This window comes from Convolutriloba macropyga, chromosome 13, assembly GCF_964194025.1.
Source record: "Convolutriloba macropyga chromosome 13, txConMacr16.3, whole genome shotgun sequence".
NCBI lineage: Eukaryota > Metazoa > Xenacoelomorpha > Acoela > Convolutidae > Convolutriloba > Convolutriloba macropyga.
In genome coordinates this window covers 24,694,829-24,717,191 of record NC_134480.1, presented here as the reverse complement: position 1 = coordinate 24,717,191, position 22,363 = coordinate 24,694,829, and the positions used below count along the sequence as shown (strand labels likewise).

The 22,363-nt window shown below is 37.5% G+C and overlaps 1 protein-coding gene across 3 annotated transcripts in view; it reads left to right on the top strand.

The window, feature by feature from the left end:
- The window catches only part of LOC142352042 (uncharacterized), a 128,596-nt gene that overhangs the window by 18,510 nt on the left and 87,723 nt on the right, over positions 1–22,363 (top strand). For all 3 annotated transcript variants that reach the window (XM_075404387.1, XM_075404389.1, XM_075404388.1), the window contains exons 2-5: positions 16,879–17,535; positions 18,099–18,170; positions 19,655–20,172; positions 20,599–20,923. In XM_075404387.1, coding sequence (XP_075260502.1) covers positions 16,879–17,535; positions 18,099–18,170; positions 19,655–20,172; positions 20,599–20,923 — 1,572 coding nt within the window. The remainder of the gene's footprint in view (positions 1–16,878; positions 17,536–18,098; positions 18,171–19,654; positions 20,173–20,598; positions 20,924–22,363) is intronic.

The window sequence follows — 22,363 nt, the reverse complement described above, 5'->3', positions numbered from 1 at the left end:
CTTTATGTTCACGCTGCAGCCAAGTCCAGCAACTTGACTGACAGAATACTCAATTGTGGCAGAAAAAATCGTTAAAAACTTGCTTTATGTTCACCTTGAAGACAAGTCCAGCAACTTGACTGACAGAATACTCAATTGTGGCAGAAAAAATCGTTAAAAACTTGCTTTATGTTCACCCTGAAGCCAAGTCCAGCAACTTGACTGACAGAATACTCAATTGTGGCAGAAAGAATAGTCAAAAACTTGCTTGCTTTATGTTCACGCTGCAGCCAAGTCCAGCAACTTGACTGACAGAACACTCAATTGTGGCAGAAAAAATCGTTAAAACTTGCTTTATTTTCACCCTGAAGCCAGGTCCAGCAACTTGACTGACAGAACACTCAATTGTGGCAGAAAGAATAGTCAAAAACTTGCTTGCTTTATGCTCACACTGCAGCCAAGTCCAGCAACTTGACTGACAGAATACTCAATTGTGGCAGAAAAAATCGTTAAAAACTTGCTTTATGTTCACCCTGAAGCCAAGTCCAGCAACTTGACTGACAAAACACTCAATTGTGGCAGAAAGAATAGTCAAACACTTGCTTGCTTTATGTTCACGCTGCAGCCAAGTCCAGTAACTTGACTGACAGAATACTCAATTGTGGCAAAAAAAATCGTTAAAAACTTGCATTATGTTCACCCTGCAGCCAAGTCCAGCAACTTGACTCACAGAACACTCAATTGTGGCAGAAAGAATTGTTTAAAACTTGCTTTATGTTCACGCTGCAGCCAAGTCTAGCAACTTGACTGACAGAACACTCAATTGTGGCAGAAAGAATCGTTAAAAACTTGCTTTATAATCACCCTGAAGCCAATTCCAGCAACTTGACTGACAGAACACTCAATTGTGGCAGAACGAATAGTCAAAAACTTGCTTGATTTATGTTCACGCTGCAGCCAAGTCAAGCAACTTGACTGACAGAATACTCAATTGTGGCAAAAAAATCGTTAAAAAATTGCTTTATGTTCACCCTGAGGCCAAGTCCAGCAACTTGACTGACAGAACACTCAATTGTGGCAGAAAAAATTGACAAAAACGTGCTTGATTTATGTTCACGCTGCAGCCAAGTCCAGCAACTTGACTGACAGAACACTCAATTGTGGCAGAAAGAATAGTCAAAAACTTGCTTGCTTTATGTTCACGCTGCAGCCAAATCCAGCAACTTGACTGACAGAATACTCAATTGTGGCAGAAAGAATAGTCAAAAACTTGCTTGCTTTATGTTCACGCTGCAGCCAAGTCCAGCAACTTGACTGACAGAATACTCAATTGTGGCAGAAAAAATCGTTAAAAACTTGCTTTATGTTCACCTTGAAGCCAAGTCCAGCAACTTGACTGAAGAATACTCAATTGTGGCAGAAAGAATAGTCAACAACTTGCTTGCTTTATGTTCACGCTGCAGCCAAGTCCAGCAACTTGACTGACAGAATACTCAATTGTGGCACAAAAAAATCGTTAAAAACTTGCATTATGTTCACCCTGCAGCCAAGTCCAGCAACTTGACTCACAGAACACTCAATTGTGGCAGAAAGAATTGTTTAAAACTTGCTTTATGTTCACGCTGCAGCCAAGTCTAGCAACTTGCTGACAGAACACTCAATTGTGGCAGAAAGAATCGTTAAAAACTTGCTTTATAATCACCCTGAAGCCAAGTCCAGCAACTTGACTGACAGAACACTCAATTGTGGCAGAAAGAATAGTCAAAAACTTGCTTGATTTATGTTCACGCTGCAGCCAAGTCCAGCAACTTGACTGACAGAATACTCAATTGTGGCAAAAAAATCTTTAAAAAATTGCTTTATGTTCACCCTGAGGCCAAGTCCAGCAACTTGACTGACAGAACACTCAATTGTGGCAGAAAGAATAGACAAAAACGTGCTCGATTTATGTTCACGCTGCAGCCAAGTCCAGCAACTTGAGTGACAGAACACTCAATTGTGGCAGAAAGAATAGTCAAAAACTTGCTTGCTTTATGTTCACGCTGCAGCCAAATCCAGCAACTTGACTGACAGAATACTCAATTGTGGCAGAAAAAATCGTTAAAAACTTGCTTCATGTTCACCTTGAAGCCAAGTCCAGCAACTTGACTGACAGAATACTCAATTGTGGCAGAAAGAATAGTCAAAAACTTGCTTGCTTTATGTTCACGCTGCAGCCAAGTCCAGCAACTTGACTGACAGAATACTCAATTGTGGCAGAAAAAATCGTTAAAAACTTGCTTTATGTTCACCTTGAAGCCAAGTCCAGCAACTTAAGTGACAGAATACTCAATTGTGGCAGAAAGAATAGTCAAAAACTTGCTTGATTTATGTTCACGCTGCAGCCAAGTCCAGCAACTTGACTGACAGAACACTCGATTGTGGCAGAAAGAATAGTCAAAAACTTGCTGGCTTTATGTTCACGCTGCAGCCAAGTCCAGCAACTTGACTGACAGAATACTCAATTGTGGCAGAAAAAATCGTTAAAAACTTGCTTTATGTTCACCTTGAAGCCAAGTCCAGCAACTTGACTGACAGAATACTCAATTGTGGCAGAAAGAATAGTCAAAAACTTGCTTGCTTTATGTTCACGCTGCAGCCAAGTCCAGCAACTTGACTGACAGAATACTCAATTGTGGCAGAAAAAATCGTTAAAAACTTGCTTTATGTTCACCTTGAAGCCAAGTCCAGCAACTTGACTGACAGAACACTCAATTGTGGCAGAAAGAATAGACAAAAACGTGCTTGATTTATGTTCACGCTGCAGCCAAGTCCAGCAACTTGACTGACAGAACACTCAATTGTGGCAGAAAGAATAGTCAAAAACTTGCTTGCTTTATGTTCACGCTGCAGCCAAGTCCAGCAACTTGACTGACAGAATACTCAATTGTGGCAGAAAAAATCGTTAAAAACTTGCTTTATGTTCACCTTGAAGCCAAGTCCAGCAACTTGACTGACAGAATACTCAATTGTGGCAGAAAGAATAGTCAAAAACTTGCTTGCTTTATGTTCACGCTGCAGCCAAGTCCAGCAACTTGACTGACAGAATACTCAATTGTGGCAGAAAAAATCGTTAAAAACTTGCTTTATGTTCACCTTGAAGCCAAGTCCAGCAACTTGACTGACAGAATACTCAATTGTGGCAGAAAGAATAGTCAAAAACTTGCTTGCTTTATGTTCACGCTGCAGCCAAGTCCAGCAACTTGACTGACAGAACCCTCAATTGTGGCAAAAAAGACTCATTCAATCTTTCAAGTTATTTCTTAAAAAAGCGACACCAAAGCAAAAAGCGAAACCGAACTCAAGTATTAACATGAGCACCATCAGCGTGGTACAAAAAGTACAAGCATTAGTTTTGAATATTCAAACATTTTAAGCAAACACATTTAAGATTGACATAAGCCAAGTTTGATAGTTAAGAATAAAGCGACATCAAAACAATAAGCAAACAATAATTCAAGAACTAATAAGAGCACCACCAGAGCGGTACAAAAGGCACTTGTGTGTACAATTGTTTTTGAATATTTAACAGACTTTCAAAGCGAAAACACATGTACGCTCGACATGTGCCATGTTTGACAAATAAAGTTTTCAGACTTCAGATATTTGAACTCGCTGGATCAACATTTTCGTCGTTTTCGTCAGTGTATGAGCTTGATGGTACTCCTTCCTGACTCTTCCTCTCAGAACACTTGATTTCATTGCCTCGGTTATTGAGACTCACCTTCGCCAGTTCATACATCGGGAGCCATTTGCTGTCGAACTTCAGTTTAAACAGATCTAGAAACAAAAATCAGATCTTGTCAATTTGAATGCAATTATCGGGTCTACGGAGTTAAGTCCTGCGATTTCAAAAAAACTTTCCTTTAGATGCCGTACAGGGATTAGATGTTACTACTGCGTGCGAGAAACCTCGAGTAAACTTAAAAAGGAGCAAAGTAGTGTATTACCCTTAAAAAGAGCTTTCCGAACAGGGGAGAAGTCAACACGGGGCTCTTTTCCAGCTTTGTTTTTGCTCTTTGGAGACAACATGTGTGCCTTGATCTCATCCACAGTCCACAACTTTTTGGAAGCATTCCAACCAATCAGCTGCGGCGTTAGGCCACCAACTAGCGCAAGATCCTCGCCTGTGCAGGGACCTTTAGGAATTAACAACTTTGGCTGATCATCTTGCAAATAGCTCTTCGGTTCTGGCAACAACACTCCAAGTTTTGCAACTTCCGTGTTCTAAAAACGAAATATGGCTAAACAGACTGATTGAGATTTCTATAACTCAGTTTTACAACACTTAGAAACAACTCCAACAAACCGGAGAGCAGACTCTCTTGGCTCAGACTCTCAGGCTAATTATTTTCAAAAATTAAGATAAAAAGGAAACTTTTGAATTTCTAACCAACTGTCTTATAGCATTGGAGGACATGTGGACTTCCCTGTAGTTCCTGTTAGCGAGGGACTTAAGCTCTGGTTGCAGCTCTTTCACACAGTTGGAAATCAATACTGCCGCATCCATTATTTTGTCGGCCGCTAATTTTATAGCCTGAGCCGCTTCTAGATCTGCTCTCTTGACCTCCAGATCGGCCATCTGATCAGGATGAACAATTCTCGGTCGTTTGATTTTTTTGCAACCATTTCCAGGAGTTGAGCTGCCTTGAAGCTCATTTAGTTCCTTCCGGATGTTTACCTCTACCTGCAAGACATCAGTCACTAATTGAATTAGACCGCAAAAAAAACAAGACTTGCAGAACAACTGGCTTAATCTCAATTGTCAAGTTGGGTTAATTTGAATTACCTGATTCGCTGAAATTGAGCTGCAATTTGATCTGTTAGCCACCTCGTCAGCTGCATTGGGGATCTCGTTTAGGCATCTAGAAACGTCATTCGGGTCCAACTAGGGGCAATAGTCTTCTTCGTGAATGATATTTGGGTGTCCTTCATTTTCCCCTTGATTCGCGGGGATCAAACTTCCAACAGCACAATGGTCGTTCTCAACAGGAGCTAGTCTCCTCTTAGCACCTTGAGATCCGCTTTCATACCGTTCCAAGAGAACTTGACTAACGTCATCATAAACTGTTAAATCGGGATCAACTAGTGCAACCAAAGGAACGAAATTGATATCACCACCGGCGTTTGTGATTTGAACCCACGCATCTTGTTTCCACTTTTCGATATAATCTTTGCCCCCAATTAAAAGTACAATCGCTGACCAAATAAAATCATTAGTTCTCGGATTTTTGACCTTGAACCGAACATCTATACTGTCGTGTTTCTGAAGAAAAAGAAAGTTGCTTGATTTAAGAGATTATTCCAAAAACTAGTTATTAAAACATTTCGAATTTGTCACACACCTGGATTTCAGTTCTCGCAACCATGTCAAGAAGAATGCAGTTGTGTCTGCTCCATAGAGCATCCCAAGTGTTGTCCTCGTAATGAACCAACCAATATCGATTCAATAATAGGGCACGAGCAATTTCCTCAGCCTGGTTCACAACCTCTCGGTTGTTTATTCCCCTGTTTCTTCTTTCAGGAAGTCTTCTGCCGCTTGACTAAAATGAAAATTTTTCTCAAAAAGCATTGCTGAACAGTAGACGTGTGTGTATGTGTCTGTCTCTCTGTGTGTTTATGTGTGTAGGCGTACGCGTGTGTATGTGCGTGTGTAAGTGAGTGAAACTGTGTGCATATGTGTACGTCTTTATAATCTTATGTGTGTATATGTATGTGTGTCTGCTTGTGTATGTGTATCTGTGCATGTTTGTATCTATGCATATGTGTGTATGTGAAAAATTGTGTATATGTGTATGCATGTGAGCCAACTTTTATGTCTGTGTTCGTGTGTGCATGTGTGTATTTATGTGTATGTGTGCGTGTGTATGTATTTGTAGGTGTGTATGTGCGAATTATTGCATGTGAATGAGTGTGTGTGTGTGTGTGTGTGAGTGTGCATGTGTGCGTGTGTATGTGTGTATCTATGCATGTGTGTATGTGAAAAATTGTGTATATGTGTATGCCTGTGTGCGTGTGTATGTGAATGTGTGCCTGTGTCTCTGTGTGTATGCATGTGTGCGAACTTTTGCGTGTGTGTGTCCGTGTGTGTGTGTGTGCGTGTGTATGTATATGTGTAGTGTGTGTGTGCGTGTTAGTGTGTATATGTATGTACCTGTTTGTGTGTGTATGTGCATGTGCGTGTATGTGTGCGTGTGTATGTGTGTAGGTGAGTGTATGTGTGCATATGTGTATGTGCGTACGTCCTTATGTTCGTATGTGTGTATATGCATGTGTGTGTGCGTGTGTATGTGTGTATCTATGCATGTGTGTATGTAAAAGTTTGTGCATGTGTGTATGCATGTGAGCGAACTTTTGTGCGTGTGTTCGTATGTGCATGTGTGCTTGTGTGTATTTATGTGTGTGTGTGTGTGTGTGTGTGTCTGTGCGTGTGTATGTATGTGTAGGTGTGTATGTGCGAATTAGTGTTTGTGAATGATTGTTTGTGTGAGTGTTTATGTGTGTGTATGTGTTCGTGTGTATGTGTGTATCTATGCATGTGTGTGTATGTGAAAGTTTGTGTATATGTGTATGCATGTGAGCGAACTTTTATGTGTGTGTTCGTGTGTGCATGTGTGTATTTATGTGTGTGTGTGTGTGTGCGTGTGTATGTATGTGTAGATGTGTATGTGCGAATTATTGTATGTGAATGAGTGTGTGTGTGAGTGTGCATGTGTGTGTATGTGTGGGTGTGTGTGTCCGTGTGTGTGTGTGTGTGCGAGTTAGTGTGTATATGAATGTACGTGTTTGTGTGTGTGCATGTGCATGTGTGTGTGTGCGTGAGTGTATGTGTGTGCATGTGAGTATGTGTGCACGTCTTTATGTTCTTATGTGTGTATATGTATGTGTGTGTGTGCGTGTGTACGTGTGTATCTGTGTATGTGGGTCTGTGTCTCTCTGTGCGTATGCATGTCGGCGAACTTTTGTGTGTGTGTCCGTGTGTGTATGTGTGTGCGTGTTTATGTATATGTGTAGGTGTGTGTGCTAGTTAGTGTGTGTATGTATGTATGTACGTGTTTGTGTGTGTATGTGAATGTGTGTGTGCATATGCGTATGCGTGTACGTCCTTATAATCGTATGTGTGTATATGTATCTGTGTGTGCGTGTGCATGTGTGTATCTGTGTATGTGTGTGTATGTGAATATTATGTCTGTGTCTCTCTGTGTGTATGCATGTGTGCGAACTTTTGTGTGTCTGTGTTTGTATGTGTGTGCATGTGTGTGCGTGTGGCTTGTGTATGTATATGTGTAGGTTTGTGTGTGTGAGTGCGAGATAGTGTGTAAATGTTTGTACGTGTTTGTGTGTGTATGTGAATGAGTGAAAGAGTGTGCATGTATGCCTTTGTATTTAAATTTATATATATATATATATATAATTTTGTAGAATATTTGTATTATTATTATTATTATTATTATTGTTAATATTATTATTATTATTATTATTATTATTATTATTATTATTATTATTATTATTATTATTATTTTATTTTTATTATTTTTATTATTATTCTTATTATTATTACTATTATTATTATTATTATTATTATTATTATTATTATTATTATTATTATTATTATTATTTCAGACCAAACAGACCCAAATTAAGGTACAAGCCAGAACGAACAGACTTTTGTCACCTGGGCCAGACCGAGTATGCCCAAGACCAATATATATATATATATATATATATATATATATATATATATATATATACATATGTATATATATATATATATATATATATATATATACCACACCCACATACATACCACACACATACACACCACACACACACATACATACCACACACACATACCACACACACATACATACCACAAACATATACGTACCACACACTTACATGCATACCGCACACACACATACCACACGTACATACATCCCTCACACATATACATACAACACACACACACACACACACACACACACACCACACACACATACATACCACACACTTACATGCATACCACACACACACACAAACCACACCTACACACACATACATACCACACACAAATACATACCACACACTTACATGCATACCACACACACACACATACCACACACACATACATCTCTCACACACATACATACAACACACACATACACACTACACACACATACATACCACACACTTACATGCATACCACACACACATACATACCACACACACATACATGGTGTGTATGTGTGTGTGGTATCTATGTGTGTGTTGTATGTAAGTGTGTGTGGTATGTATGTGTGTGTGGTACGTATGTGTGTGTGTGGTATGTATGTGTGTGTGTGTGTGTGTGTGGTATGTATGTGTGTGTGGTATGTATGTGTGTGTGGTATGTATGTGTGTGTGGTATGTATGTGTGTGTGTGGTATGTATGTGTGTGTGGTATGTGTGTGCTATGTATGTGTGTGTGTGTGTGTGGTATGTAAGTGTGTGTGGTTTGTATGTGTGTGTGGTATGTATGTGTGTGTGGTATGTATGTGTGTGTGGTATGTATGTGTGTGTGGTATGTATGTGTGTGTGTGGTATGTATGTGTGTGAGGGATGTAGGTGTGTGTGGTACGTGTGTGTGTGGTATGCATGTAAGTGTGTGGTATCTAAAGCGTGTCCCATAAAGATGAAATAAGCGAACGATCTATTTTTGATTATATCTTCATTTGGTTGACAGTTATGTCAAAATTGTAAATGAGCGCGGGTCGGAACATTATGTGCGAGCGCACATTACCGAGCCTCCGTGTCTTATTATAGTCTGTCCCATAAAGTTGAAATAAGCGAACGTTCGAAAAACGCCATAAACATGCAAATGAGCATCAATGTGCTTATTTGAATGTCAACGTTTTTCCATTAAGTTTTCATTCATTAATTTTTTTTCTACATATTTTAGATTTGAACGTTGACCTTTGAACTCTAATCTGTGGCTTTTGAACCGTTCGCTTATTTCAACTTCGGTAATTTATTGAAATTATATATTAGTGCCACTTGAGATTCGTACCATGAAATACCATGCAAAACTCACATTGTTTCAGGGCACTAACTTCCCCAGCCAATAAAGTATAGGTATGTAAAACAAAGTATGTTTTACAACACTTTTAACAACTTTATTCGTTGAAAAGTCATCGTCCCTTATGCACTAGAGCACCAGTTTAAGATATTTTGATTAGTCATGATCGGTGTCAGCAACACCCCGTGAACTTATGAATAAAGTACACATTCCAAGCTGAATAACATTCTACTACCATATTTATAGACCTCATAAACTAGCTATGGGGCTGAAAAGGAAGAAAACAAAAACAAAGTAAGTGTTACAATTTCCTGTGCCCAGATGACACAACTTGCATCCCTAACAGTAAAAAATGTGATCTCAACAACGACTGCTTTGACCTCGGAGGTGAATTGGGATGTCAGTATTTTTACATGCTAGAGTTTATTTAAACTGCGCTATTATAATAGTTTGTTTTAGATTTAAGGTTGTTTGAGATTTAATTTTTTCCCGGTTTTCCTGTCAGGGTTCTTAAATGTCCCGGATTTCCCGGCGGGAAATGCGGGATCTTGCTCTATCTTGGCACATCTTGAAATTCCCGGTAATTTTCCCGGTAAGATCCCCGGATCTTCCCCGTGTATTTCCCGGATCTTGTCGGGAAAAAAACCGGGATCTTAATAAGATTTCCGGGATCCGACGCACTGGGAATAGAGAGTCTAAGCAGTATCAGCCGTAATCACGTTCTTTCTTGATCAACACTGAACAAGTACAGCTTCTTGTCATGCATATCAACAACCCTGTGTTGTTGGCACCTCAACCTGGGCACACACACATACATACCACTCTCTTACATACCACACACATACATACCACACACACATACATACCACACACACACACACACACATACCACACATACATACATTTATATAACACATGGACCAACTCACATCTTCCGATTGCTGCTGGCTTGATTGGTGTGCCACCGCCACTTACTGACTTGCAACCGCCACTTGCTGACTCGCGAAAACCACTTGGTCCGAGGAAACAATTTGCACTTGTCGAGAATCAATGATGTATTGATATCGAAATTTCAACAACAGATCTGAAATTCCATTAATATTAGTACCACATTTATTATAACATTTATAACGTTTATAGTAGTAGTAGTAGTAGTAGTAGTAGTAGTAGTAGTAGTAGTAGTAGTAGTAGTAGTAGTAGTAGTAGTAGTAGTAGTAGTAGTAGTAGTAGTAGTAGTAGTAGTAGTAGTAGTAGTAGTAGTAGTAGTAGTAGTAGTAGTAGTAGTAGTAGTAGTAGTAGTAGTAGTAGTAGTAGTAGTAGTAGTAGTAGTAGTAGTAGTAGTAGTAGTAGTAGTAGTAGTAGTAGTAGTAGTAGTAGTAGTAGTAGTAGTAGTAGTAGTAGTAGTAGTAGTAGTAGTAGTAGTAGTAGTAGTAGTAGTAGTAGTAGTAGTAGTAGTAGTAGTAGTAGTAGTAGTAGTAGTAGTAGTAGTAGTAGTAGTAGTAGTAGTAGTAGTAGTAGTAGTAGTAGTAGTAGTAGTAGTAGTAGTAGTAGTAGTAGTAGTAGTAGTAGTAGTAGTAGTAGTAGTAGTAGTAGTAGTAGTAGTAGTAGTAGTAGTAGTAGTAGTAGTAGTAGTAGTAGTAGTAGTAGTAGTAGTAGTAGTAGTAGTAGTAGTAGTAGTAGTAGTAGTAGTAGTAGTAGTAGTAGTAGTAGTAGTAGTAGTAGTAGTAGTAGTAGTAGTAGTAGTAGTAGTAGTAGTAGTAGTAGTAGTAGTAGTAGTAGTAGTAGTAGTAGTAGTAGTAGTAGTAGTAGTAGTAGTAGTAGTAGTAGTAGTAGTAGTAGTAGTAGTAGTAGTAGTAGTAGTAGTAGTAGTAGTAGTAGTAGTAGTAGTAGTAGTAGTAGTAGTAGTAGTAGTAGTAGTAGTAGTAGTAGTAGTAGTAGTAGTAGTAGTAGTAGTAGTAGTAGTAGTAGTAGTAGTAGTAGTAGTAGTAGTAGTAGTAGTAGTAGTAGTAGTAGTAGTAGTAGTAGTAGTAGTAGTAGTAGTAGTAGTAGTAGTAGTAGTAGTAGTAGTAGTAGTAGTAGTAGTAGTAGTAGTAGTAGTAGTAGTAGTAGTAGTAGTAGTAGTAGTAGTAGTAGTAGTAGTAGTAGTAGTAGTAGTAGTAGTAGTAGTAGTAGTAGTAGTAGTAGTAGTAGTAGTAGTAGTAGTAGTAGTAGTAGTAGTAGTAGTAGTAGTAGTAGTAGTAGTAGTAGTAGTAGTAGTAGTAGTAGTAGTAGTAGTAGTAGTAGTAGTAGTAGTAGTAGTAGTAGTAGTAGTAGTAGTAGTAGTAGTAGTAGTAGTAGTAGTAGTAGTAGTAGTAGTAGTAGTAGTAGTAGTAGTAGTAGTAGTAGTAGTAGTAGTAGTAGTAGTAGTAGTAGTAGTAGTAGTAGTAGTAGTAGTAGTAGTAGTAGTAGTAGTAGTAGTAGTAGTAGTAGTAGTAGTAGTAGTAGTAGTAGTAGTAGTAGTAGTAGTAGTAGTAGTAGTAGTATTTGTTGTAGGGATTTGGGCCTCTCGTGTCGTCGGGCGGGCGCGGGGACTGTGTCCCTTATTATAAATATAACCCTTATCTCATCTTTATAACAAGTACTCACATATCACTAGCCCCCCTGCTATATGGCCCCAAGTTGGTTGGGGGGCTCTCATCGAGTTTGCGCTCTGTCGTTCATTTAGACTCTCTATGTTAACAAAGGAACATTCGCAGGTCAATCTGGGAAAGAGGCCCGGACGAGTTGGGCCTCTGTTGTATGATGGAACGATGGTGATGGACACTCGGACACCTTCACCTTCTCGTGTTAAACTTCGAAACGCTAATGTGGGAAGGGATCGTGTGTTCTGGAAAAGGAAAAATTCATAAATGGTCATAATCGACTCCCCCCCCCCCGACACAGAGTTGGAGCGGTGGTGGTGGTGGTGGGTGGGGGAGATCAAGCGACTGGGAGGGGGATCAAACATCCGGGGGGGGGGGGAGATGAAGGATGAAATTAATTGAAATCCGTTATAAATTCCGTTCCGTTTTGCAATTCGTCGGACCCCCCACACACAATGTGCTCCCATCATCATCAAATGTATTCCGTTATTCCATTTCGTTCCGTTCTGTTCGTTATTCCGTTCCGTTCTGTTCGTTATTCCGTTCCGTTCTGTTCGTTATTCCGTTCCGTTACTTCGTCGGACCACTCCCCGTTCGTCGGACACCCACGCAACCACCCCCCCACCCCCCGTTCGTTGTACGTGGGGGGGGGGGGGGGGGTGGTTGGATGTAGAAATTTGTTGTATAGTCAGAACTTTGCTCAATGAATAGTCATAAAACGCTATATCATGCTCCTAGCGCGTCATGTAAGAATTTCAACTCATTTTCGAAATTTTCAAAATTTCTATGATTCTGTTATGACCATTGAAAAAAACTATGTTCATTATGTTCATGATAGTATCATTAAAAAAAGTTGTTCTGGATTAGGTCTGAACATAATGCAAGGTAACTTTACCCTTGGGACACTATGAATCAGTACTGATTTAACGTTCTACCATTGGAATATGATGAATCAGTACTGATTTACTATGGCACTCGGGTCCGGGTAGTACTTTTATTTTTAGTTATGATTTTCTGATGTAGAAGATAAATGACGTCCAATTTATTGCGATTTACGGTGTGAACCCAATTTTTTAAGAGGCATTTCAAATTCACTTACTTTTTCCTATAGTTTTTGTGTAACAATTAATCGATCAAAGTTTCTCATGTTTTTTCCAAGGCTATTTTTCAATTTTAAACAACGAATTAATTGTCATTACAAAACGTTTCGTATACGTTTTTTGTTAAAACTGTTTGGATTAGAATAAACTCAATGCTTGTGAAATCATAGAAAACAGAAGTCACGGGAAAAACTTGATTTGTTTTATTTATTTTTGTTGAAACTTTTAATGTTTTTCTTTTACCTTCCTAGGACAGGCATATCAATTGCAGCGTTCTAAAGATGGTCTTACTATGAAAGTTGTTATCCTCTTACTATGAATCTACTTGCCTCTAACTGACTTAACGGACTTCTAACTGTTAAAACTTTTGCAATTGGACCAGCGAAAACATGACCAATTTAACTTGTGTTATAGATATTTATAATTTATAATCCCCCATGTGTTTAGTTGATCTGAGTTAAGCAGAAACTTTGATACTTATTGCTTTAACGAAAATCGAAAACGAACGGAAACCACTTATTGATAAAAAATTCTTGACTGAATTGAATAACAATTTTATGAATTGAAATAAAAGAAATGTATTTTTGTTTATCTGCTCTAATTGATCAACATATTGGAAAAAATTGATCCCTGACCACAATGGCAACTTTATGCTCTGAAATTTGATGGGAAAAAGATCTTTCTTCAATTTGGCGCGGTAATTATGATCATTTCTTATTGAGACAGGAGTTTGATGAACAATTACTAGCTGAGTAATATTACTGAGTTGTGTGTTCTTTTTATTTTAAAACCATGCTTTAGTTAGAAATAAAATAACAAATAATAATTTTCAAAATAACACAAAGAGAACATGAAACAGCTAGTTCAACTGTTTTCGAATTGTTAGGCCAAAAAATGGAAAGCCAGTGCGTTCAAGATTCAGTTTCTGACTTTAAAATAATTTGGTTTTCAGTATTAAGTTTATACTAATAAGATCCCCTCAAAAAGAATATAGAACGATTTTTGCAAAAAGATGGGTTCGATCTCTTTTTTCTCCTTTGAATCTAATTTAATTTTTAGGATGATGTTACCATTTTTATATTAAAAGGAAGTTTTTGTTCTTAGTTCTATTCAATTGCCAATAAATTAAAACGCAGAATGCGTTTTTAGCATCTCTTGTAATTTTAAACCTGTTTGAGCTTCTTTGTGATATTTTTACTTTTGTTTGCAAAAATATAGTTTTGTGCTACATACATTTTTTTTCATTCTAGATGACCATTTTTTTACTATGAGATAAACTGCCAAATGACATAAATTAACAAAAAAGTTAAGTTTGAGCCAAAATATGGACTATAATAGAGTAAATTTTATCATATTAAGTGGTCCAGATTTGTAGCGCTTTCAAGCCTGGCGAGCTAACGCTTCAATAGTCCTTTTCATATATTTGTAATAACATTAAAATTTCCAAACAAAAACTGGGAGCGCAAACCAGTGACAAAGTGAAACACCTATTTTATTGCTGCACTTTACATTTTTATGATTAGTCATCTCTGTACAAGACGATGACGAGGAAGAATTAATGTTTTCAACTTTTTCTGAAGTTAAAAAAAATCTTTTGTCAACTGTTCAAATGCCGAATAACTTTTACAGTCGGAAACGTTTAACAGAAAACTGTTTCTTTTAAATCTCAAAATTTTATTTTATGAGCGTAAACCTGACTTTGGTCTAAATTGTTGAAAAACGTTTCAAAAGCTTTTCATAGTTGAAAAAAATGAGAAGGCTGGCCCAACTGAAGTCGAAAAAGTTAAATGGACACAATTCATTTCTCCTCCAAGCAAATATTTATTTTTTTAAAATGATTTATTAACGAGGAGTTCAGGTTCAAGTGCTGCAAGTTTTCTTTAAAAAAGAGAGTCTTGGCTGTGCGGAAAAATTTTAACATCAAATTTTAACAATAAGAAAACCTTAGGTTCCGTTTTGTCCTTGCACAGTAAATCAAGAACATTGTTATGACTGAATTTTCTTCTAACACTTTTTTGTATGAACTTTTAAACGAATATAAAAACTTACAAAACATTTGGTCCACAAATTGGATAATAGTTGATTTACATCCACCTGGTTTTCTTGATGCTCAAAAGTGGTCTGCTTGTGTATATTTCGGTTAGTATTTTTTGGAGGAAAAACTGGACCTGGAAATGATAGTTACTGTATCGATTAAATTCACATTTCTCTGCTGCAAATTGAGTAATTTACTCCTTTATGCTCTTTCCCAGGTTGTTTTTCTTCGTTCCTGGTTTTTTTTGTGGCGGCTGATGAAAAACAGTATTTGTAACCATTAATACTCAAGAATTTAAGTTTCATTAAAACGACTCTGAAACTAAATCTCAAATTTGACTATTTAGTGCATTAAGCGGGTGTAAATAATTGTTTCCGAAAGGTTTTAGGACAAAAACTTACATTATTTTTGCCTCTCATTATATAAAATGTGACATGGCAGCATTGATGGCAGCTTCTCTAAATTGAAAAACAGTATAATCTATCAAAAGTTAAACCTTTCCACGAATCTATCCTTAAAATATAAACTCGTTGAACAATCTCAAATACCAAAGACTTCAGTATGTTACGGGGCCTAAACTAGTACAGCTACTGCGAAAATGGACCAGTACTGGTTTTGAACCAGGACCTCTTACTTGGAAGCTCAGTGCGCTACCCATTTACACCAACTAGTCTTAAGCTCTCGAACTTGGGCATCTTTTACAAGCCGTTATCGCGTTCTTTCTTGTTCCTCGAGGCTTCATTTCGCTAACCAAATATTCAGTGAAGAATTAGAGCTTCTTGGCAAGCTATGTCAAGCTTGTCTGGTGCACAGTTTACGTTGCTCCGTCTCATTTTTCTAACACATATCGCCTCCCAAAAAATTAGTTTTACGACAGGAATAGTAATCACTACTATGTCTATAAACACTTTTTGAATTAAATTTTTCATTGATATAAATATCAGAACGCCCAAAAATAATATGAATGTGATTTGTTTTCTGGGCAAAATTAGTTTGCACAAATTAGGTTGATCATTAGTTTCAGTTTATAAAACTTTGCGCTTTTTATTCGCCGGCTCCTATATTGGTTTTCTGCTTTTGGTTTCTGATGTCATCCAACTACTATTTGAAAATGAAACTAAGGTTGAAATTAGTTTAATGAGTTCTTGAAAAACGTTGCCCCTATCTAATGAAAGTACCTGGATTTATAAATTATTCAAATCATTATGAATGCCTCATATTATGGAGCATTTAGCTCCATAACTCAAAAGAGTAATAATACATTGGTGAAAGTATGACTTTGTTCTTAGTTAAAGCTGTAGAATTTTTTTTTCAAAATTGGAAGTTATGCGACTCCAAATTCTTCAATCATGAATGATAACTAATCCTTCATAGCCACACTCGGAACTGGAGGTTTTAAACGTGTCTTGGTCTCAACTTGAGATCATCTTAAATTCTTAAACACAAGGAAAAATCAGTTTCCGCGTTTCTCTTGCAACCCAAGACAAAACGAGGCTCTATCACCAACGTGGTGTAGAGCTAAATCTAAAATTTATTTTCTATTTTTTTCCAAACAAGTTTGTTTTTTTTTTGTGTTGTTCTGTAGCGCTTTTTAGAATTTCTGTAAAAAACATCATTATTTAGAACTTTCCTTTCAAAAAATTTTATGCGTCTCCATCTTTTCATAGACTCCAGAACAGGAAGCTATAACTTCCTATCTTTGAATTATGAGGCCTATTTGACCTTAGAAAACTATAAAGCAATTTTTTAAATTTCTTCCACAGGGAAGCAATATTTTCTAATCATTCAACAATTAAACCAGCATTTAAGATCACAGCAAAGTATTCGTAGTCCACTTTTGGAGAGATTTTGCTAACTTCAAAGAAATAGTTTTGAGCAGCCCCCGGGCAATGATAATAACAAACTATAACCAGTTGTACAAATTTAACAGATTATAATAAATTCAAGAAATTTTACGTCAAATTTTGTCCATAACTTTTTTCAGTTACTGCAGAAGTTTTATGTTAGGTCAGGGAAGATTTATGTTTTAAGTCATTTGAATTTGTACAGAAAGCTGTGAGAAACAATTTGGTCGACTTAAATTCAACAACTGGCAAATTGTGCTCTAAAACGTCACTTTGTACAAACAATTCCCAAAGCAAATTAGGAAACAGTCCCACTGCGAAACAGAATTTTGTGCACAAGTGTGAACAAGGTTTTGATACCACTATTGAATCAAATGCAATGAGCGGCCCGGGTTCGAGCAAGCTTCCTGACAGTAAAGCGATTTCACCCGAGAAAGAATTGGCTAATCGCTGTTATCAGAATTACAACATGGTCAATAATTACACACCACAATCAAAAACCCACCAAGGTAGTACACCCCGAGATAACAATCCCAATAATAAGGATTCGCATTACGCCCACGATGATAACAAAAATCCCGCCAATCGAAGCAGTGACCAAGAAGGAATCGGAGCAGCTTCAGGACACCCTGCGTCCCAGTACTCCGGGTTTCAACAAGTACCCGGAACCCAGCAGAGCTCAGATTCCAATCGGTCTCAACAAGGTTCTCTGAAAGCTAGAAGAGGTCAAAGTCCAAATCAGCTGTCGCCACATACGATCAAAAGGAGAGGAAGTGGTTCAAGGGTGGATGATGGTGGCAGTGGTAGTGGTGGGGGGTACTCGAAGAAAGGCTGGTTACTTCTCTGGCATGCTGGATCCAAAGTTAGTATTTATTTGTAATCCAGAGTTGCAAAACCGTAGTTTTAAAAATCCAGGTATTCAACACTAGATTTTTCTTTATTTTATTTAATTAGTTTTTAGTTTGTAGATACAAATAGCGTGGGTTCTTCATTCTGACTTTTCAGTAGAGGAAACTGGAACAGAAACACCAACTATGAGAAAAAATGAAAAATCTTACAAAATTGATCAACAATACTATGGAACCAAAAAATTGATCAATTTACCGAAATAAGGATTAATAAGGGGTCTATGTAACTACCGGAAAATTTCTCTTTTTTGGGACAAGTTTGATAAGTAAAAAGCAAATATATCCCAGGTTTATGCCTCGATTTATGAAAAGACCATGCTCAACTCAAATAGTCCATGAAAGGACTTTAGCTCGACTTTAGATTTAGTCTGGAGTTTAGCTCAACACTTATTTTGCTGCTGGATTTTAGCTCAAACCTAATTTTGCTATTCGACTTTAGCTCGACCCAACTTTTTGCAACATATGTTCTACACTGGAGTGTTCCTTGAATTTTCCTTCACGTCTTATTCTATTTCAGGAGTGGTCTAAACACTGGTTTGTGTTGAGAGGGTTCCAGCTGCTTTACTACCAGAATATTGAGGCAGAGGAGGTCAGTAGCTTTCACAAAGTTCAGGAACAGGTGCTCTTTTATTATTTGAAGGTCAAATGATCATATGATACAATAGTAACAATTAACAGAAATCAATGTTACTTTATTTTTTTGTTTGAGTTTATTACTAAGCTGAATTAAATCAACTATTGGTAAAAAAATAGGGCCTCAATTTATTGACCAAGATTAAGCGGGCCAGAGAAAGTCATTACGACGCAGAGGTATACCTCAAAATTTCCGCCTTAGTAAAATTGGCTCGAAAATTAGATACATAGAATGAACGAAATTAGGAGACATCCTTTGTATCTTTCTTTTCGCAAAAGGGGTTCCGCCAATTTTGCGAAACAAAAGAACATTTGGTGCGAAAAGTAGGTTACAAATCTTGTAGCACGTTTCCGCTCAATTTAGGTATCTATTATTCGCGCGCGTTTTGAGCATGCAATTATCACTTTAATAAAGATTTAATTGAAGCTTTCAAAGCTTTAAAGTGCTTTAAATACATGCAACCACAAAAACTGATTTTTTCCCCGAAAAATCCATCGCACATCAAAGGCTTTGTATATCAATGTGGGACTGGCCGATTTTAATAAGTAGTAATAAATAGTACTAATAAGTAGTATTAATAGTAATAAAGTACTATAAGTAGCAATAAAATACTACTAATAGTAATAAGTTAGGCTTAATTAAATAAATAGTAATTAAGTTAGGCTTAATTGCTGATTATATGCGAAATCGAGCTACATTGCCTGCAAAAAATCGATACATAAATGGAGCAGATGCGTGATACAAGCCTTGCGAAAAATAGGTTATAAAGTTTGTACTTGTATTTCGCGGTTAGGATTAGGACACTTTTGCGAACACGAGATTCTATTTTCCCTTCCATTTTGCCGGTTTCTGCTAAAGTAGCTATTTGCTTGTTTGATGGTTATTGGTTTTGATGGGATAACTCAATTATGAGTCAAAGTGTAGTTAGAAACTTTTGTACTATGAATAGTACTTTTGTACACAAGAACATAAAATCCCAAACTTCAGGTATCTTACTGGAATGAGCTTTAGAGACTCCGAAATAAACTAAGAAAATGAGATATGAACATTGCAAATTTTTTTTCCTGAGAAGTGAAAAAAATAATGTACAGTTAAAGCGAAAGTACCAAAATGACTCCATGCTGTCGTCAATAAAAATTGTGCTTAATTTTGCTTCTCGCCATCAAACAACGAAAGACATCTGATCATACTGCGATTGACGCCCACCTCGAAATTAGCAGTTTTCGTTTCAATTGAACGCTATACAGTAGTCGAGGCATCGACTTATGAAAAGACCGGCCTCGGCCGATATTTGAAATTATTAGACTTTGTCTCGACAAAACAGTGTCCCCGACTTTGTTTCGGTCTGAAAAACTTCCTTGAGTTTGTTTTTTTTTTTAAAAAACAGTGTTCTCGACTTCTGGAACTTATTGATCTCTATACATTGATCTCTCTTTCAGGATGGCAAGCCAGACGGATCTGTAAATCTTTCCACTTGCAAGAATGTCAAAGAGTACCCAATTGAGAAAAACTCAGGGTTCCGAATCTACACTCACGAGGGTGCAGTTCAACTTGCAGCCCTCACCGACAATATCCGACTAGGCTGGATCCAAGCAGTCGCCGACTTAATTCTGAAACAAGAGGAACACGAAATGGCCGCTGTTAGTAACGCAAGCAGACGTGCAAGGGTTCCAGCAAAACATCCAAAACAAACAAATCAAGTTGGTCAACAGGTTACGAGTCGCTCGGTCCCACCCAACGCCATCTCGGGTGGGGGTTCGCTTAGACAGAAAGGTCGCCAGTCGCCTTCGCCGACTCGGAGTCCGAACGCTCGGAGGGGTGCAGTAAATGAGGCCACAGCAGCTAAAGCCCCAACTGACCAGATCCAGCCTAAGCCAAAGTTGTCGGTTGGCTCGTCTTTGGGGACAAGTTCGCTGGCTTCAAATGACCGACATCCTTCATCATCGCCTCTTTTCAGGTAAAATTTTAACCAATGTTGATTGAAAATCTTGTAAAGACTGCATTTACACCTGCGAAAACGAATTCTATGTTTAGAAGCTTGCGGAAGACCAAATTTGTTTCGTTGATTTTGCTAGACAATTGCATGCAATCGTGGAAGAAATTTTAATAAACAGAAAGGTGAATAACTTTTACAAGGTTTTCGCCTCTTACTCAATATATTGTGCCATGTACCGGAGTATTACTAATCTAGCAATTAGAGGAAGTGGTATTAGAATAATTATTTTTGAAAAATAATTCAAGCATGCAAATTTTAAACTTTATAACCAAAGGTCAAACATTTACATGCCAATCAATGATTCACGAGCAAAGTCACCATAATTCAATTCGGCTGTTGGTCTCTATACGTAAAAGAGTGACATAGTACATAGAGAATCTTTTGCAGCAAGTCGCGAGGCGGCAGCAACACTGATGCATCATATCAAAGTCGAGACCCTACAACACAAGGTCACCCAGAGTCTGAAACTGAATTCAACAACAACAACACCAATTACAACACCTTACCAAGGAATAGGGATAAAACCACCTCTGTTCCCTTGGCTCAACTGGACACCACAACCACGACATCAGCGTCATTCCAGATCTCGAGTGGGGCTGAGGAGCAGGGCCAGGCTGCTCCAGACAGAGGTCAACAGTCCGGGGATAGAGGGAATCAAATCAGACTTGGGATATCTACATTGCGCAGGGATTCATCTTCCACATCAGCCGAGGTATTCTTAAGAACCTTCCGCAGTGTTTGGCTGTTATTATTACTATTGCTGATAAAAAATAGTTCTGAAGTCTTGAACCATCTGCTTTTACGAACAAGATAGGGTAGGCTACAGTTACTCTAGAGGTGTGCTGAATTTTCAACTTGTCACATTTATGCACAATTACCTAAGCTACAACATTCCTTGCATTTTTTTTCTGTAATTTTTAGTTAACGGAATTGAAATACTGTATGAAGCTTAAAAAATATTTTTCAAAAAGAAGTATTGGCACACGTAAGCCGATGTATATCTTTTCAAATAGATCTTAGGTGTGATACAAAAATATTCAGATTTCAATTTTTACGCATGTTCTAACCACCGTTTTCCGGTGTTTCTCTGATCTTTTGGTTTTTTTCTTCATTTTAAGTCCTTCATTTACATATTTTTTGTTAGTATAGAATATTCTAGCAAACTTTAAGCAAAGAAATTGTGCCCGTTGAAACAATGAATTAGTTTTGCTATACGTACGTTATGTAAATTTCATTAAAACCCCTAATTGAACACTTTTTTCAAGCTTCTCAAAAAGCAAAAACTAGGACAGATAACTGACAACAATCAATTAACTGATCAGTCTAACAATCAACGCCTATATTTTCCTGATTCGGAGGTAAAAACATGCCCCAAGCCTCATTACGATGCAGAGGTATACCCAAATCGTCACGGGCAGATATGCCCGATGCGTGTATCTCGTGTTCGTTTTTACTATGTTAATACATTGAAAGTGGAACCAGATTGCGGAAAAAAGGTACTTTAGCAGAAACCGGCAAAATGGAAGGGAATATCGTATCCCGTGTTTGCAAAAGTGTCCTAATTTTAGCCGCGAAATACAAGTACAAACTTAATAACCTATTTTTCGCGCGAGTTGTATCACGCATCCGCTCCATTTATGTATCGATTTTTCGCACACAATGTAGCTCGATTTCGCATATAATCCGCAATTAAGCCTAATTTAATTACTACTTATTTAATTAAGCCTAACTTATTGCTACTAGTAGTATTTTATTACTAATTTATTACTACTTATAGTGCTTTATTGCTAATTATTATTACTTATTAGTACTATTTATTACTACTTATTAAAATTGACCCGTCCCACATTGATATACAAAGTCTTTGATGTGTTGAGGGTTTTTTTTCGGAAAAAAAATCAGTTTTTGTGGTTGCATGTATTTGAAGCACTTTGAAACTTTGAAAGTTTCAATTAAATCTTTATTAAAGTGCTTATTGCATGCTCAAAATGCGCGCTAATAATAGATACCTAAAATGAGCGGAAACGTGCTACAAGATTTGTTACCTACTTTTCGCACCAAATGTTCTTTTATTTCGCAAAAATGGTGGAACCCCTTTTGCGAAAGTAAGATACAAAGGATGTCACCTAAATTCATTCATTGTATGTAACTA